This window comes from Danio rerio, chromosome 19, assembly GCF_049306965.1.
Source record: "Danio rerio strain Tuebingen ecotype United States chromosome 19, GRCz12tu, whole genome shotgun sequence".
Classification (NCBI taxonomy): Eukaryota; Metazoa; Chordata; class Actinopteri; order Cypriniformes; family Danionidae; genus Danio; species Danio rerio.
Genome location: NC_133194.1, coordinates 21,865,208 through 21,886,243, shown reverse-complemented (window position 1 = coordinate 21,886,243; position 21,036 = coordinate 21,865,208). Strand labels below are relative to the sequence as shown.

Below are 21,036 nucleotides of genomic sequence, written 5' to 3'. Positions count from 1 at the left end.
GAATAAAAGTTAAATAAACAGTGTAACAGTTGTAACAAGTAGAGAAATTGAACAATCAAACTAAATAATATGGTAATCGTTGCATAAATAGTTTGTAAAAATATTATTATTTAATCATCTTTTAATAAATAATCTAATTCTGTGATGTGACTATTGCGGATACACACATTGCAATATCGATGCTTAAACGATACGTTGTTCAGCCCTACTACAAACTATGTATTTTGTCTTAGGTAACGAGTGCAAGCCATGTGATAAAAATAATGTATACAACAGGAATTTTTAGTGCATCCAGTAAGTATTCATAGCGCTTCGTTTTTTCCACATTTTTGTATGTTACAGTCCTATTCCTAAATGGATTAAATTAATTTATTTTCTCAAAATTCTACACACAATACCCCATAATGACAATGTGAAAAAAGATTTTCTGAAATTGTGGCAAATTTATTAAAAATATAACACCTGAAAAATCACATGTACATAAGCATTCACAGCCTTTACTCAATACTTTGTTGATGCACCTTTGGCAGCAATTACAGTCTCAAGTCTTTTTGAATATGATGCTACAAGCTTGGCACACCTGACTTTGGGATTTTTTGCCCATTCCACTTTGTAGTATCTCATAAGCTCTATCAGGTTGGATGGGAAGCGACGGTCTGCAGCCATTTTCAGATCTCTCCAGAGATGTTCAATAGGATTTAGGTGTGGGCTCTGGGCCTGGGCCACTCAAGGACATTCACCAAGTTGTTGTGATGCCACTCCATTAATAATTTGGCAGTTTGCTTTTGGTCATTTTCCTGCTGGAAGATGAATCGTCACCCCAGTCTACGGTCAAGTTCACTCTGAAGCAGGTTTTCATTCAGGAAGTCTCTGTACATTGCTGCATTCATCTTTCCGTCTATCCTGACTAGCCTTCTACTTCCTGCTGCTCAAAAACTTCCACACAGCATGATGCTGCCACCACCATGCTTCACTGTAGGGTTGGTATAAGCCTGGTGATGAGCAGTGCCTGGTTTTCTCATAACGTTATGTCTGGCATTCAATCTAAAGAGTTTAATTTTAGTCTAATCAGACCAGAGAATTTTGTTTCTTATGGTCTAAAAGTCCTTCAGTTGCCTTTTGGCAAATTCCAGGCGGGTAGTGGCTTCCGTCTGGCCAATCTACTATACAAGCCTGATTGGTGGATTGCTGCACAGATGGTTGCCATTCTGTAAGGTTCCCCTCTCTCCACAGAAGAATGCCGGAGCTCAGACATGTGTGATCATCGGGTTATTGACCACCTCCCTGAATAAGGCCCTTCTCCCCCGATCACTCAGCTTAGATGGCCGGCCAGCTCTAGGAAAAGTCCTAGTGGTTCCAAACATCTTCCACTTATGAATGATGCAGGCCAGGAAGCTTATTGCAACTTTCGGAATAGCAGAAAATTTTCAGTAACCTTCCCCAGCCTTGTGCCTTGAAATGATCTTGTCTCTGAGGTCTACAGACAATTCCTTTGTCTTCATGCTTGGTTTGTGCTTTGACATGCACTATCAGCTCTGGGACCTTATATAGACAGGTGTATGCCTTTTCAAATCATGTCCAATCTACTGAATTTACCACACGTGAACTCCAACTTAGCTGCTGAAACATCTCAAGAATGATCAGTGAAAGAGAATGTACCTGAGCTCAATTTAGAGCTTCACGGCGAAGCAGGCCCGGATTGGCTAATCGGGAGGACCGGGAGAATTCCCGGTGGGCCGGTCCGTTTTTTGGCCGCGAGGGCCGGTGTCAATAGCTCCAGAATCTGTTGCTCGCAGTCACACTTTTTAAATTAATGTATTTATTTACTTGACCACAGTCTTCATATTCAATATTGTACCGCAGCTCTGCTCTTTTTATCTATTTTCTCGCAGCCTCGTGATAAAGATGCAGCCTGCAAATGAATGATTTCATAACTGTTGTGGTCGAGTGGTTAGCACGTTAGGTTTCGACTCCAGCGACCCGGGTTTGATCCTCGGCTGAGTAATTTTTTTTTTTTTTTTTAAGTTTTAAAGCGGCTGTTTTCTCAAAAAAAAGACGTGATCGTGTCATTAGAAACTGAATTGGAAACGACCTTATTTCAATATAGTCAGTCGTGAACTGAGGTGGGCCGGTCTGAGGCTTGAAACTCCAGGGCTGAAAAGGAGTCCCAATCCGGCCCTGCGGCGAAGGCTGTGAATACTTATGTACATGTGATTTTTCAGGTTTTTTCATTTGCAATAAAATTGCAACAGTTTAAAAAAATATTTTTCACTTTGTGGGGTATTGTGTGTAGAATTTTGAGAAAATAAATGAATTTATTCAATTTTTGAATAAGGCTGTAATGTAAAAATGTGTGAAAAAATTGAAGTGCTATGAATACTTTGCGGATGCACTGTATATTTACTTTTACTTCATTTGTGTGTTTATCTATTCATCTATTACTAAAAATAGAAGAATAGTTGGCAGGTTGCTGTTAAATAAAAAGAATGGGTGATCTCATTCTTATCATTAGGTCCAGACAGAGTCTCTTTCAGTATTTTAGGCACTGATTCTAATGGAAAACCTTTGTAATTAAACCAACCTGAAAAGCTCTTAATGGTAGGTACTGTACATGAAAACGTACTTCAGTTAGCCAAACTACTCAATCAAAAAGAACTAAATTGAAGTAGATTGTAACAACTATAAATTTAGCAAATATATATGATGAAAAAACCTACATGAAAATGAATGCTGAAGGAGATGTTTGTTGTGTCAGGTACCACAAACTCTCTTTCCAGCATTTTAAAGATTCAAATATGGCAATACTATTTTTTAAAAACACTGTTTCATTAGTGGCACAGTTACATTAAACTACATTTGTGGATATGAGCCTCTTTCTCTTCTCACTGAGTGAGACAATAGAGGTGTGCAGATACTGTGTTTAAATTAAAACCCTCATGCAAAGCATATTTCTACAAGCTTGTGGAACTGCTAAAAGACATAAAGACTTTAAATGACAGAATTAGGTTTTTCCAGCCCATCAGACGCACACACAAACACACTCCTTTTTCCGATCTATCTGCTAGCCTCTTGAGCTGATCAATAACTTTTTCTTTTTGACTGTAAAAAGACCAGCATTGATTGCCCACAGACAATGGGGATTCAAAAGTGATTGTCTCTCTAAATGACTGCGCTGGCAGGGCAGTAAAGTGATCTCAAGAGAACATTCTAGGAACTGTTCTTATTGTGTTTCCAATACCAGAAACACTGCTGTAAAAACATTAGGCAAACCTCGATAAAATAGACGGTATATCAGAGGATGTCAATGATTCATTCCTTTTACGATCAAAGCTATATTTGTCCAGATTGGATAATCAGACCAATAAATGCATACAGTATTCCTATCAGCTCTTTAAACTCAAGAGTTCTAATGAGCCAGTTTAGTTTTTCTGATGATGCGCTCAACGTTTACACAAAATCACTGAGAAATTAAAAATGCCAAATGTTCGGTGAAAAAACTAATGAAGCAAAATGCCCAACAAATTAATTATAACAAGCAAACAAATGCTATTAAACCAAATCTATCAAGGTAAAAAATGAAAATTATAATTATATGGAAATCTTGCTTTAGATTCAGCAAATTTTAACACTTTTTTTTTCAACTGAGCCAATAAAAACAGTGGCTAATTTTTGTTGCGACTAAATCCAAAATTCTCATAAAAACAAACAGTAGATGGCTTAAGAAATTATTTGCATTGCTTCAGAGATAATAATCTGAGTTTGTGCACAACTTGTGCTAGATTTAATTAAATGTTTGTCTATATCTTAAATGTGAAATGAAGGTTTTATTTGTATTCTATTAATCAAAGAGAATAGTAATATCATGGGATAGTGACAACTATATTGCAAAATTGTGTCATAATAATGCAGTTCCTTTTTTAAATGTTTACCAATAAAACAGACTGTTGTTATTGGTAACAGTTTATACTAAACTAACTTATAAAGTAATCCATGTTCAATTTAAGTATTTGATGTAAATAAAACACAGATACAGTTGAGATGACTTTTTAAAAAAATGCTCTGGAAATTAATTTCAAGAAGGCAAATGTTGCCTGTTATAAGAATACTGACAAGGAGGACTTCAAGATGTGGGGGAAATATCGGGTCAAAATGCTTTTATTATCAATAATACTTTAAATTTTTGATCTAATTTAAGAAAGTGATTGTTTATAAGGCTTCACATTATTATTACTTATTACTTACACTACAAATGAGCTTAACTATTCTCAATAGTCTTAATTGTTGAACATTAAACCATTATGCCTTTATTATTGGGGAAACAGTGGAAAATCTTTAAAACTTCCCCCTGATTATACAAGAGTTGTGTAAAACTCTTAAGTGCTTGTCTGGTGCATGTTGTGATCTCAAAAATTTCATAAGCCACAGAACAGATGCAGAGATGAATTTGTGTGAAGCTGCCTTTACTGCAAGTTTGTTCCCTTGTGAGACACTGAAAACACCCAATCATGAGTAAAACAATAGTGCTTCACTCTGAAATATATATAAAATTACATTTTAACATAATATTAACCATTACAATTTTTATATTTTTATTAAAGTGCTGCTTAACAGAGAGAAGACTTATCAACACATTTTTTAACATGGTTTTAATAACTAATTTATTTTGTCTTTGCCAAGATGACACACACACAATATTTTAGCAATTATTTTGTGAGTTACTTATATAAAGTGCAATTTAAATGCTTAACTTGGTTATTAGATTAAGTAGGCAAGTTAGGTTAATTAGGCAAGTCATTGGATACAGTGGTTTGTTTTGTAGCCAATCGAAAAAAAACAATCTTCAGAAAGATAAAAAAAAAATATATATATATATAGTCCAGTCACAAACAAAAACACACCAGAAAAGAAATATACAAAGAAATACTGTGTAAATATCCCTGCTCTTTTAATCACCACTTAGAAAATATTTGTACAACAATTTAAATTTCACAGAAGAGCAAATAATATTGTTACACGATATCCTTTGTTGATACAAGGATATTTTACCCAAACATAAAAATTAAGTGGTTATAAACATTTGATCTTCTTTCTTCTGTTAAATACAAAGAAAGATATTTTGAAGAAAGCTTAAAACCTCTAACCATTGACATCCATAGCGGGAAAAATTAGTAAAATACAAGCAGTATACACGAGAAGCAAAATATAGTACATTTTTGCAGTGCAATTGCTTTTATTTTCACAAAAAAATTGAAACAATATTATGGTCAATATATGCCTTGTATATACACTCATCGGCCACTTTCCTTAGGTTCACCCGTTCAACTGCTCCTTAACTCAAATTTATTATCAGCCAATCACAGGGCAGCAACTTAATCCATTTAAGCATGTAGACATGGTCAAGTTGATCTGCTGCAGTTCAAATGGAGCATCAGAATGAGGAAGAAGGGTGATTTCAGTGACTTTGAAAATGCCATGGTTGCTGGTGCCAGACGAGCTGGTCTAAGTATTTCAGAAACTGCTGATCTACTGGGATTTTAATGCACAATTATCTCTAGGGTTTACAGAGAATGATCAGAAAAAGAGAAAATATCCAATGAACAGCAGTTCTGTGTGTGCAAATGCCTTGTTGATGCCAGAGGTCAGAGAAGAATGGCCAGACAGGTTCAAGCTGACAGAAAGGCAACAGTAACTCTAATAACCACTCGCTACAACCGATGTATGCAGAAGAGCATCTCTAAACACACACCCTGTCAAACCTTGAGGCAGATGGGCTACAGCAGCAGAAGACCACACCGGGTGACACTCCTGTCAGCTAAGAACAGTAAACTGAGGCTACAGTTCACACAGGCTCACCAAAATTGGACAATAGAACATTGGATAAACGTTGCCTGGTCTGATGAGTCTCGATTTCTGCTGCGACATTTGGATGGTAGGGTCAGAATTTGGCATCAACAACATGAAAGAATAGATCCATCCTGTCTTGTATCAAGGGTTCAGGCTGGTGGTGGTGGTGTAATGGTGTGGGGAATATTTTCTTGGCACACTCTGGGCCTATTAGTACGAATTGAGCACCATGTCAACGCCACAGCCTACCTGAGTATTGTTGCTGACTATGTCCATACCTTAATGACCGCAGTGTACCTACTGTATCTTCTGATTGCTACTTCCAGCAGGATAACGTGCCATTTCATAAAGAGCAAATCATCTTAGACCAAACATGAAAATGAGTTCACGATACTCAAATGGCCCCCACAGTCACCAGAACTCAATCCAATAAAGCATCTGTAGGATGTGGTGGAATGGGAGATTCGGATCATGGATGTGCAGCCGACAAATCTGCAGCAACTGAGTGATGCTATCATGTCAATATGGACCAGAATCTCTGAGAAATATTTCCAGTACCTTGTTGAATCTATGCCACGAAGGATTAGGTAGTTCTGAGGGCAAAAGGGGACAAAGCGGGTACAAGTAAGGTCTACCTAATAAAGTGGCCAGTGAGTGTATGTGTACAGTGTCTGTAAAGCAGCTTTGAAACAGTGAGCATTGTGAATAGTGCTTTACAAATCAATTTAACTTGCTTCAGTGAAGAAAAATGTGACTTGTTATCAGGGTGAACTTTCCCTTTAAGGATCTTTTTTCGAGTATGTTTTGGCTTTGAGGCAGTGGGAACGTTCTTACTAGCGTAAAAGGAACAAACATATTTACTAGCTTCATGTGGCTAAACCTTATAATTACAACCAAGAAGAGATATTTTCTCAGACAAATTAAAACACCAAGCAAACTTAATACACTTCTTTTTGTATATAAAAACACACACACACGCACGAGAACTACACACAGATTAATAGTTTCTATGCCAGCAGCCCTAATGTGGCATGCTGACAGGTTCAAAAGAGTTTACAAGTCACCACACGGCACACACAAACACAAAATTTCACACGCTCACAAAAGAGTCTTGTGTGTACGGTGGAAGCTGTAGAATTATCTTCATCATTCAGATAAGCAGAACTTTAATCACCACCATCATCATCATCACCCTCAACCTTTGCATGCAACCACACAGTCCCTTTGAGTGTGGACCACAAGTAAAGAATGATCTGGAATCAATGATCCTCCAGACCAAGGGCCATCAGTAAATCGTTGTGTGTAAGGATGCTGATTAGTGGCCTTTCACACATGCACACGTTCCTCTAATAGTACCATCATCAGCGTTTTAAAAATATCCATAATTGCGGACTTAAAAGCTGCTTAACAACACTCATGATGAAAAAAACACTTTTTATGATCCACAGTGCTTGTTTTAAACGAGAAAAGGGGGGGGGGGGGGTTTGAATGACAGTTCCTCAACAGGGGGCATAAGTGCATACCAGATGACACTCTGAAAATGATAGACAGCTTTTCATCCACTTCTTAGTGCAGTAATCATGTACACACCAGACTGTGCAGACATGAAAAGACAGCCTTAAAGGGTTTGTTCACATAGAAAGAAAACTCTGCCATCATGTTAAGCAACCTACACAAACATTTTTTCTTTCTCTTTCGTCTGTATCAGAAAATCAATCCATAAAAATCATTCAGTTTAACCCTAGTCTTCTCAATAAAACTCAGTTTGGGCTTTTAATTGTGTATATGCGTTATATTGATCAGTGAACTATAATCAAATAAGAATAAACCTCACTAATCGGATGGTGTCAAGGACCCATGCTTGAGCAAATTTAAACTTGAAGTTCACCCGAAAATTAGTTTCTTTGTTTGGCTGAATACAAAGAAAGATACACTGAAGAATGTTGATAAAATTCTGTTTTACTTGTGTTTAAAAGCAAATAAAAAACATAAAAATTTAAAATCACTTAAAATAAATGTGAGGACACTTTATATTTCTAGTGACCATTCCCTTAAAAAGCTCATAATCGCTTATAAGTCAATGACAAAACTATCATCTCTCTTTAAAAGACTTGAATTAAGCCATGCAAATCATATTTGTTCTTATTTTCTGTAAGAATGATTTGAAGCACAGACGTTCTGGATGAACTGACTTTCAATGGAGGAGCTGAAATAGCTCAGATTTGATTCAAACATGTTCATTTGATGAAGATGGAGATTTTTAAAAACACAATTTGGGCTTTAAATTGTGTGTAAGCGTTACATTGATAAGTGAACAATAAACAAGCAATAAACCTCGTTGATCTGCCTGTGTCAAGCATCCATGCTTGAGCTGAGAGCAAATTTAAACTTGAAGTTCACCCAAAAATGAGATGGTCATTTTATCATCCTCCACTTGTTCCAAACCTGTTTGAGTTTCTTTGTTTGGCTGAATACAAAGAATGATACACTGAAGAAATTTGGTAAAATCCTGTTTTACTTTTGTCCAATTTGTAATCACTTAAAATAAATGTGAGTACATTTAAATTTTTGGGTGACCGTTTCCTTAAAAGGCTCATAATAGCTTATAAGTCAATGACGAAAGCATTATCTCTCTTCAAACGACTTGAATTTAAACTATGCAAATCAAATTTGTTCTAATTTTCCGTAAGAATGATTTGAAGCACAGATGTTCTGGATAAACAGACTTTCAAAGAAGCTGAAATAGCTCAGATTTGATTAAAAACATTTCAGTTTGATGAAGATGGAGATTTTTCTAATAGATTTGTAATAGAATGAGGGTGAGTGAATGATGACAGAATATTAATTTTGTGGTGAACTAATTGCATTAGGGACGAATAATACAAAACAAAGCAACCAAAGGTGTAAAAAAATAAAAAACTTCATCCTGAAACATCCAGCATCTATTTTAAAGTAGGAAAAGAAGCAGCCTTATTAAACAAAACAATTTTGTGACCCTATTAACATGTCTTAAAATAAACCATACCATTGCCTGAATAAATGCAGCATATTAACATGAAGCAATATATAACAAACCTTGGGTACATAAATGCTTGTATTTAACATATAAGTACCTAAGACTAAGCAACACACACGCACACACATATACACACACTGCTATAAAAGTCCCAGTTAGACAGCTGCTATGGGTCTGTTTCCATCTGGAGTTCAGGACAGACAGCGTCCACCCCCTTCTTGCACGTCTCCCAGTCCCTGGCCTTCTCAGCGAGGATCTTGTTATGCTAATTCCTCTGTCACTCACCTATCTATCAGCTAGTCTCCTCCTCCCCCTTCTGCTCCGGCCGACAGAGGGCAGAGATATTAATGAGCACGCTCACGCCGTCCAAAAACAGCACAGGCAAAGCTGATCTACATTAAGACAGATCTGAGGTTCCACCTCTCCATGAGTGATCTTGTTTCTGGTCAATCTAAAAAACAGATTTTCTATTGTGAAGCAGGATCAGCTGTCCCATCAGGATAGCGTCGCTAGTTATGGGAGTAATGTTAATGCAGTCAGCATAACCAACTTCATTAACACCGCAGCTATGAAACCTTAGAACTCGTCATACTCACAGATCCATACTGACACAATATATATATATATATATATATATATATATATATATATATATATATATATATGGAGTAGCATTGTCACGATACCATTAATCAATCTTACAATACGAGCTGAAGTACCACAATACCATGTAGTATTGCAATACTGTAATCATAACTCAAATTGTAAACAAAATTGTCAGAAATACTATATTTTTGTTATAATAGGCCTACTTTAATTCATAATTCCCTTAAGACCCCAAAAGTAATATTTGCACCTCACTTTTTCTAAAATGTATTCAATCTTTTTGATTATTTTGTAGATAACTGACCAACAAAAAAAATACATTAAAATGATACAAAATATACAAATAATACCAAATAAAATTTGTTACAACAAGAGCATTTGTCAAAACTTAGGATATTTTAATTACTCAAAAATTGTTTCAATGTTTCCTGTTGCTATTTTGGATTTTTCATCTATATATATATTTTTTTTTCAGTCTTATCAGGCAACAATCCAAAGCAATTCAAAACTTCACATTGTGAGTGGTTCTTTTAAAGAGATTGTCGCGGTTGTTGTAACAACTGAATCCCATTAACTGGAACAGAAATTAACTGAATCAGATATGCGTTCGAACTGAAACATTAGAAAAAGTGCTAGGCTACCATAAAAGGCACAAATACTACACAGTTTTGCAACCTTAAAGGGCTCCACAGACAATTAAAATAAAATGGTTTATTGTTACACATACGTGTGAGCATTTTAGCAGCTTTTCCATGTGCAACATTATCTATTGTAGATAAACCACTAATGACGATGCTACCATTTATAAACTACAGTGGCACCGCCATTATTTTGGAGCTATAGTATCGCATTACCGGTAAACGGTGCAACCCTAATATGGAGTTTATATAGGAATTTACAATTTACAGTTGCTTTTATTCTGTAAACTACTCATGATCCTTCGTATAAATTTATCATTACATTTTTATTTATTTATTTATTTATTTGACATGGACATCACAATTACACTGGACAACCAAATGCATTTGTTTAAGTGTTTTAGCAGACTTGCTAATTCTCAACACCTGTCCACCAAAGGCTTGACATAAAATAAAAATAAAACAGATACATATACACATTATAACTCTTTAAATAAAATTGCTGTAAGGCAAACGCAAAAGTGAAATGATCAAACAAACTATTTGTGTTAACATTGCTGTTTTGTTCTTAACCACTTTTTAAGAACACTGCTAAAAATTTCTATATTACTTTCTAATTTTAGGGTAACAGATAAATCATTCCACTATTTGGCTTCCTTAACAGAAAAAAAAAACAGATTGGCCAAAAGAGGTCTCACACTTTGGCACTAGACAATCACCATAAGCAGTTTCTAGTGTGACTCCATAAAATTCTGTCATTTAAAAAAAAAAAAGCTTTATATACTGTACATTCTTCGACAACACAAAACCGTTTCAGATCAGAAGACAAGAAATCAACATTTGGTGGAATAAGTAAAAAGTGTATTCTAGCTAACATTAATCTTCAGAATTCCCTTGTAAAATGCTGTAAATCTGTACTGACAATGTTTTTAGAAAATATTTTATAAAAATATTTTTAGATGAAGTGCCATCAGAACTTTACAGAATAAAACAATGTTAACATTTTACACAAACCCAAACCTAATAAATACAATAAATCTAGACAAACTGAGAGTTTTTAAGTGTGTCTCGTTATTGAATTAATTCTTCAATGACTTAACTCTTTCCATTCCTGTATTTATATATTTTTATATTTAAATATAACGTTTTTGTAAGTTTTACTTATTATTATTGTAATAATATTGCAATTTAAAAAAGGCACAATTCATTTATGTTCTCCCAACACAAATTGATTAAGGTTAACATAACAAACTTAAATAGCTTAAACATAAAACAATTAAGTTTTCCCAAAACATCTCCAACCCAACAATTGGGTTGTTTCAGCTGATTTTAAATATTTGAACAAGCAGCAAAAATATCTTTTTTAAGTGTGGCAGAAAAAAAAATATTTATTAGAATTTTCTTGAAAAATGCTGTATCTCTGTACTGACAATATTTTTATGTAAATTTTGAAAGAAGTGCCATCAGATCCTTATAGAATAAAACTATGTTAACATTTTAAACAGCACAAACCCAAACCTAGTAAATAAGATAAATCTAGACAAAAAACACAATTCATTTATGTTGTCCCAACACAAATTGATTAAGTCAACATAACAAATTTAAGTACAGCTTTAACATAATACAATTGTTACTAAAATAATACTAAAAGTAATAGTTTATGTCAGACCAATTTTCCATAATACATCATATTTATCTTATTATTTGAATATTATAATCTAAAAACAAGATTCTACTGTAAAACTGGTTGGAATTATTAAACAAAAGTAAATATTCTCTTCGGTTTTATCACGTGAGAGGCTTGACTTATTAACATTTCACTTGAAACTTCAAACGCATTTTGAAAGGATCGTCTGAAAGCCCGAGACTGTCATTTTCTCCTTTATTAGCGCTGATCTACATATGGGCCTGATGGGTGAAGGCTGTTCCACCGAGACGGCTCATGCATGCAGGCTGTTAGATCAGATAATAAATGACAGGAGAGAAGAAAAGAAGATCATCTCGCACATTCAGAAACAGCCTAAACTTAAATCAGGGAAAAACAAAAGGGGAGCTGAGCTTGACTGCTGAGTGAGAATATGGCAAGTGACCACGTTAAACAAATATACATTATGACTTACGTACATTACTAAATACCACACTGACTTGAGGTTAAGACACTGTGAGTGCAAAACACCAACACGGCTCTACAAAACGCAAACGAAACCAGATTTAATCCAGTCCCACCACACACACAACTGAGACACAAAACGCTTCTGAGAGCTGAAGTTTTCCCACCGTGTGCTTCATAGTGAGAGTGAGCGACAGTGTGGCCGCAATCTCAGCAAAAACCAAGAATGTGGGTAATTACTGTTAACTAGCCAAGCACTTGTTAGACGCGGCAATGGCCACACACCCCACGTTTCAGAGTGTGTGACGTTAACCGAGGGTTTGTTGTGGGTCCAATTCTGCAACAGCAGACAGTGAGGTTTGTGCCTTTGAGTTTATAACAAATCCAAGCAAAAGAGGACAAAGAGAGAGAGAGTTGTTCGTCATTTTATGAGTGTATTATTTGAGAAACGCAGACTGATGTGCCAAACCTTAGTGACGCACAGAGAGAAGAACACAAAACCGAGAGAATAAAATCAAAAGAAAATCAGCTTTAAAAAATACTACATGATCTCACACACACATGCAAATTCTCCTTTCCACAACAGAGAACGTATGGGAGAAAAGGCCATAGGAGACGAGGTTTAAGAAGGGATGCAATGGCGTCATGATGGCTGGAGTGCCACCTTCTGGACAATGTTTAAATAAGAACTGGTGCTCATGTGGTTCATAATGTGGTCTCTTAAGTGAGAAGGTTGATCATTTGGCCTAAGAAGATTAGCTAGTTACTGGATACAAATGAACGAAATATGGAAGAATTCGTCTCTCACCTTTCTAGAATAAAACGAATACTATCATTTTACTCAAATCCAAACACGCAGAGAAGAATTTTCAAATGGTCTTAATTTTTTCCAGAGCTATAAATCTTCTCTTGATGTTCAGGCTATGATCTACTTTTTCTGAGTACTGTATATGCATTTACTTAATGCAGTGTCGATAACTATTTTTAGTCTTTGTTTTTTTGATATGACAATACTTTTACAAACTCTATCAAATATACATTTGATCTAATTTAGGCTTTTTGCTTTCAGACACTTACAAAACTTTTACCTACAATCCTTATCAATTACCTGGTTTCTTGGTAATAAATAAATAAACAAAATTAACTAAATAAATTAATATTGGCAAAAACAACTAAACGAGGAATAAAGTGCATTGTATTGATACATTTTTATCTCTTTTAGTTCATTTTTAAAAAGTCCTTATCGTTATATGTTAAACTAAGAATGACCAGGATTTTCTTAAAGAAAACCGTTTTTGGATTAAAATTTTTTCTGTCTGGGTATAAACAAGGAAGTCTCAAACATATTTTGTAGATAATTTTACATTATGATATATTACTTTTTGAAGTCATAAAATTTGTATTTTTACATTTCATTAAAATTTGTTAAAAGTCTTGGACTCATTTACATGTAGTGTTAATATAATATGAGTAACAACAATTTTAGTTTATTAATTAGAATTTAATTTTTATATTTTTCATATTTTTTTCTATTTTTACACTTTTTATTATTAGAATATATATATATATATATATATATATATATATATATATAGAGAGAGAGAGAGAGAGAGAGAGAGAGAGAGAGAGAGAGAGAGAGAGAGAGAGAGAGAGAGATTGTTGAAGTCAGAATTACCCAACTTCTGTTTATTAGAAAGAAAAAAAATTTCAACACATTTCTGAACATAATAGCTTTAATAACTTATTTGTAATAACTGACTAATTATTTTCTATTGGATTCAAGTCAGGTGATTGGATGGGCCATTCTACAGAAATCTATACTCTAGTTTCACCTTCATCATCCTGATAATGTAGAATTTAGTCTGTAGCTGATAATATTAATTTACAATGACTGATGGCAGAGGGTTGCTGAAAAACTACTGAGAGATTTCAGCTGCTGTCTGGGCTTTCACTGTCTTTCTAAACCTCCATTTCTTCATGTGTTCAATACTTTTTCTTTGCATCATTTTATTTAATTATGCATAACTTAATTTGTAAACCAATTAAATAGTTTTCTTTGCATTTTGCTTTCTGAGAAAAATGGTAACATGTACAAAAAAAACAGACATTGCTTCCAAATTGTGGTTTAAAAAAGCATTAAAAAGGCAAATTAATCTAACTGATCTGGACAAAATTGAAGGGTACCAACAATTTTGTCCACATCTGTATATTTGTCCACATTCTGTGCTATATATCCCACAAAAGATGCTTTAAGTAAGGACAAAATATGTCACCGCTAAGTTGCTAAGAAAGGATTAGATCACATCTAGTCCAAGAGCTTGGACACCTCCACCCATTCACCTTTTATAGTCTAGTCCATGCACACACAGGCTCTTTAAAATCCTGTCTGCACTAAAGACGCCAGTCAGTAAACATACATCCAGCAAACGTTTAATGCCTGAGGAGTTTCCCCACTCACACAAGTTGTGCATCTTAAAAATGTGCTTGTCCAGGGCAGTTTCTCAGCTCTTTATGGCCTTTTATCTACATGAAAGGCCCTAGCTCTGGAAGAGCCAACATTACGGCTCCATCAAAGTGAAAGCTACTGACAGTGCCGTCCTCCATAACAGCTCAGGCCATTAAAGGCCCTGTCACAGAGCCTTCCCAGAGAATCTGCATAATATAACTTTTTTTTCTGGAAAATAGTGTGCAAAGACTTTAAAAGAAATGATGGAGAAACACTTACACCAATGTAAACAATCACAAACCTACAGTATATTAAAACAGAAATGTCTATTAAAATAAAAGAAACCTAGCAGTCTTTTTACTACAACTTCTTTCTAACCACTCTTTGTGTGCACTATTATATATAGCAAAAAGCTTCTATAGGAATAGGAAATCAACAAAAACATCTATTTATGTCATTTAACTGACGAACTGAGAAACATTCAGCAGGTATACCACAATAAAAAAGCCACAGAAAGAATACAGTTCAGTCGTTAAACTACCCTGTAATTGTATATTCAAAGTGAGCACTTCCAATTGATCTAAACAATGAGTTCTTGTGAAACATGTGAGTGAATAATATGTTGATGGTAATAAGTGGTTGTTTCGAAGGCTAGTCATCATACCTCCTGACACCGGCGCGTCCATGAACACTGCACCCATCTTCTCAGCAGCGACAGCCATCTCCTTAGACACTGCAGGGTCAATGGTGCTGGAGTCGATGAGAAGGGTGCCTTTTTTTACTTTCCTTAAGGAGGCGGCAAAATCAAAAAGAAGACAAATAAAGATGAAATGAATTGAATTATTCAATAATTTATCAACACGAGACACAGAGTGATTCAATTAAAGTTATCCACCGACTTCATTATTCAAAAGTAAAATTACACAACCAGCGAACCACCGACCTTCTTGCTGTGAGGCGACAGCACTACCTACTGCGCCACTATGTCGCCTTTTAGCAGAATGTTTTTAATTTATATTTGAAGTATATAGATTTGATCTGTCACTAGCTAAGATAGGTAGTGCTGTCGCCTCACAGCAAGAAGGTTGCTGGGTCGCTGGTTTGAGCCTCGGCTCAGTTGGCGTTTCTGTGTGGAGTTTGCATGTTCTCCCTGCGTTCGCGTGGGTTTCCTCCGGGTGCTCCGGTTTCCCCCACTGTCCAAAGACATGCGGTACAGGTGAATTGGGTAGGCTAAATTGTGTGTGTGTGTGTGTGTGTGTGTATGTGTGGATGTTTCCCAGAGATGGGTTGCGGCTGGAAGGGCAGCAGCTGCATAAAAACTTGCTGGATACGTTGGCGGTTCATTCCACGGTGGTGACCCCGAATTAATAAAGGGACTAAGCCGACAAGAAAATGAATGAAAATTAATGACGTGCCTGTTTTAGAAACCTGGATTAGAAGCTTAAGTTATGTGTTGCCCATGGAAGAAATGCAATATGGCAGTGTTTCTCAACTCGGGAACATTTTCAGTGGGTCTCGGAGTGTGTGATCAAAAGTTTAATTTTTAACTTATTTTGCTAATATCAGACTTTTATTTTAAAATGCGTGTGCGACAACCGTACCGTTTGACATGTGAAATTTCAGCGCAAGTACAACCCCGAATATGTAAAGTGAGGATTTACATGTATTGACAACAAAAAAGGACTTAAAACCTCATTGTATCATATGTAGTGAGGTGCCCTCACAACAGAGCATGAAACCTTCTAAATTAAAACAACATTTAGAAACCAAACATCCCAGTTGCAAGGACAAATCTGTGGACTATTTTCAAAGACAATTCCAATAGCTGAGGGCATGACAAAAGTGCCTAACATCTTCATGTTCAAAACAAGTACAGGCTCTCTGTGCAACTTACAGTGCTCACCGTGTAGCAACAGCCAAAAGAGTCCACACAAAAGCAGATGAGCAAATAACTGGTGATTATTATAAAAATGGTTATGATTATTTTAATCATTTTACTTTAATTTGCTGGTTTGTTCTGTTCAACCGGATCAGCATTAATGTTTTATAAACAGTACAGTTTGGTTAATAGTAACTTAACTTTTCCTCACCCTAACCACTGTTTACAGTATTTGACGTTTTAACTTTGTAATATTTCTATAATTTGGCTCATTTAGTTAAATAACAGCCATAAAATATTTTTATTTGTAAGTCTTGGTGATTTTCTTATGATTTATCTGTCACAACTTGTGTATGTTAACAAATAAATGAATTATAATTCCTAAAATATATATTATAGTTCCTAAAAATTTGGGTCACGGCTTGATGACCATGTAAAAATGTGGGTCCCATGGCCAAACCAGTAGAGACCATTGCAATGTGGGATGGCAAACAAGCCAAACATTTTTTTTTTAAATTTTGAACCCAATATTGTTTTATATCAGTAATGCTGACTTCTATTTATAGGTGAGATTGATTTGGCATATGTCGAGTTATGGAGCCTACACATTATGCCTACAATAGCCTACAGTAGCTACACAAGTAATTACATTTTTGTATTTAATTCAATTTTTTTTCTCTCTTATGCTTTCTGGATGATATCATATTATCTTATATATTGTACTAATACTAATTAATTAATACTAATGATTTTTTTTTCTAATGAGTGTGTGACAGTTTAGTTTATTTAAGGGTTTAAGCACACTTTATTAAAAAAAATAAAAAAATAAATACAAAATAAAGCTATATGTAAAATTGAGCTAAATCAAGTAGTAAACAGTGACATATTATTTATGTCCCAAAGAATTGTTCATACTGTGGCCTCAAACCAACAGGAACTTAAAGGGAAAGTTTACCCAATAATCTAAATTTACTCATTATTTACTTACCCTCAAGTAATTCCAAACATTTAAGCTTCTATTTTTCTAATGAACACAAACTAAGATATTTGGAAACCTGAATACATTGACTTATAGGTAAAACAAATACTATGGAGTTGCAATATTATCTGTTATAATATATATCTGCCGTTACATCAACATAAACTTCAATGACATCTCAATATTAATCCATAGGGTTTACTAGCAGTGTGTTTATAGAAAATTTAAAAACATTTTTCCAGAAGTGCATTTGTGAGGTCCTGACCATTGGTGTAGGATAAGAAGGTCTGGCTCACAGGATCTTGAGGTGTGAGGTGTTGGGTTGGGAGTGGGGTTAAGGTCAGGACAATCTCTTTCAACTTTCCTAAACTTATTCATCCATGTCTTTATGCACTATGCTTCATGCACTGGTGCGCAGTCATGTTGGGTCTAAAAAAGGTTATGACCAAACTTATCTAAAAATCTGGACGCATGAACTCTTCCAAAATGTCTTGTTATGCTGAGCATTAAAAACTAAGGGACCAAGCCCAATCCCTGACAAACAACCACACACCATAATCCCTCATCCACCAAACATTAAACTTGGCACAATGCAGTCAAGTAAGTACTGTTCTCCTGACAACCACTAAAAGCCAGAATTGAGAAGTGTTTGTTAATTCCAGAAAACTCACCTCCACTGCTTGCTCTAATACTATATGTTTTAAACTACTGCATAATAGAAATGCACTATTTTGCATTATACTTGGTGATTGAAGGTTTGGATGCAGCTGCTCACCATGGAAACCAATTTCATGAAGTCTTATGTTCAGTGTTCTTAAGAAGGCCACATGATGTTTGAAGGTCTATAACTACTGACTCTGCAGAAGTTGGCAACCTTGGGCCACACTTCTGCATTGCAGCCACACCACCACCTCAGGTTCAAATTTTATTTTTTTCTCCTTTTTTTTATTTAAACGACCTATTATTAATTATTCCTTACTTATACTATGGGAACGTTGAATTCTTTATTGTAATGGCTGATGAACATTTATGTGTGCAATTATTTTTAGATACTGCAAGCTCACATCTAAAGTGGTCCAAGACATGCTCTGACTATATTACAATTCCATAATATTGTGCCATTAATTTTAACAATGTGTAGTTATGTTGTAATTGCCTACAATAATCAAAAATAAAGCTGTTCGAGGAAAACCTTCAGGTGCATTGTATAACAAAAATATTGACTGGTCTGTTAAATTATTACAAAATAAGGCACACCCAAGGTGTAACATAACTTTGCAACACTTCGAGTGTGCATTATTTCTAACAATTAAATGGACCATAGTTAATAATACCTTACTTAAAATGTTTTCATTTTAAAAGGTGCCATATAATAACAATTTAGATATATCTAGGCATAACTGAATAATAAGAATTCAACATGGCTGTGTCTGAAAAATAATTCATTAAAAACAGTATGCGAGAAGTATCTACTACTTCCGATGAGATTCTGAAGTGTACACGCAATAGACGTTACACTATTCCCTCATGCCACATGAGATAATTCATGAATGGGAGTGAAGCGATGCAACTGATGTGGGTACTAGGTCACTCGAAAAAGACAAATGATGGATGTAGTATGCCCAAGTTCCATTTTAAACAGTCATGTAGTTAATTCAAATTCAAGTGTAGTACCTACTCGAGTAGTAGGTAATTTCAGATGCAGCCCATGACTTTGTTTTCTGTGTTGCTAAGTAAGAACAGAAGTTGGATCCGTCTACAGCTTGCCCGAATGCAAAATGTGGGATATCTGAATTATGCCCAAAAAGGCATGAGGGATGTTTAATCTTTCGTTCATTTATTGTGTATATTGTGAAATTTGCTGTGTATGTTTGTAATAAGGAAAGTGTTTAATGCATATTTATGCATTGTGTCATATCGCTCAGCACTGTGATTCCTCTGAAGTAAATGGAAAGCAATACACTTTATTTAACTCTTATGTTTAATTCTGTGTTTTCATACGGTTGGTCCCTTTTGTAAAGTATAATTACACTTTAGCCTATATTTCATCCACAACACAAGTCAGGGAAAAATAAGTAGGGTTTTCTGATACATTAATGATAGCTAGCTAAAATAAACCTTTCTACCACTACCGAATTCAACAAAGACATCTACTCAACTTGTTAAAATATTTTTTGACAATTGAAGTATGATTATGTCGCATGTGTTTATTTCAGAGTACATTTGCAATTTAGCAAAAGCTGTCTTGCACATCATGTGAGAAAAGTACAGTGAAGTGATCAGTAGAAAATTTACTCTGAAGGCAAGAGTGAACTCTCTCTTGCCAGTAGCATAAAGCAATCAAATATGCAGGAAACACCAGTCTATGGTAAATCTTTATAGCATAGGATAAACATAAGATATAACAGCTTTCATTTGACTCAATGGGATTAAAAAACACGACCACAGTAACGTTTTTTCCGAATCCTTCTTATTAGAATTTCCTGATAATAAAAGTATGTAATAATGCAATGCCTCTGTCACTGCTTAGAAAGCTGTTATTAAGTTTACTGCATGCTTTAGGATTAAGTTTTATTTAAAAACTTCGTTAAATGTGGTATTTGCACAGGCTTTTAACAAGTTTAACATTATCAAAATTGATTACAAAAGGCTGTAGTTCAAAGAGAAGCTACGCAAACAGCTGTCAATATTGCAGAATGATTTTTTGCAGTTTGATTATGACATGATGATATAATACAAATTTAGACTGTTTTCATCATGGCTGCAGTGACAAGGGTCAATGTTTAAATTTATTACAACTTGTAGTAAGTTGTAATAAATTTAAACATTGACCCTTGTTTATTTTCACCATGTACACCCTTTGCACGATGCACAATTTACACTCACCGGTCACTTTATTAGGTCCAACTGCTCGTTAAGTCAAATAATCAGCCAATCACATGACAGCAATTTAATGCATTTAGGCATGTAGACATGGTCAAGACAATCTGCTGCTGTTCAAACCGAGAATCAGAATGGGGAAGAAAGGTGATTTAAGTAACTTTAAATGTGGCATGGTTGTTGGTGCCAGACAGTATTATCTGAGTATTTCAGAAAATGCTGATCGACTGGGATTTTCACGCATCTTTTTTCATCTTTAAGGTTTACAGAGAATGGTGCGAAAAATAAAAGATCAATTGAGCGGCAGTTCAGTGGGCACAAATGCCTTGTTTATGCCAGAGGTCAGAGAAGAATGGCCAGACTGGTTTGAGCTGATAGAAAGGCAATAGTAAAACAAATAAAAGAGGTGAACGAGCTACAGAAGCAGCAGAATACCCCACAGGGTACCACTCCTGTCAGTTAAGAACAGGAAACTGAGGCTACAGTGCTCACAGACTCACCAAAATTGGACAATAGAGGATAAGAATAATGTTGATGAGTCTTGATTTTTGCTGCTATATACGGAGGGTAGGGTCAGAATTTGGCGTCAAAAACATAAAAGTATGTATCCATCCTCACTTGTATGCCTGGAATTGGTG

General features: G+C 35.2%; 1 protein-coding gene across 6 annotated transcripts in view; it reads right to left on the bottom strand.

Annotated features, from left to right (window-relative positions):
- Positions 1–21,036, bottom strand: part of hibadha (3-hydroxyisobutyrate dehydrogenase a) — a 57,276-nt gene that overhangs the window by 30,292 nt on the left and 5,948 nt on the right. For all 6 annotated transcript variants that reach the window (XR_012394543.1, XR_012394544.1, NM_001003646.2 and 3 more), the window contains 1 exon segment: positions 15,325–15,446. Coding sequence is in view for 4 of the 6 variants with exons in the window: in NM_001003646.2 (NP_001003646.1) it covers positions 15,325–15,446 (122 nt within the window). In the remaining 2 variants the exon portion in view is untranslated.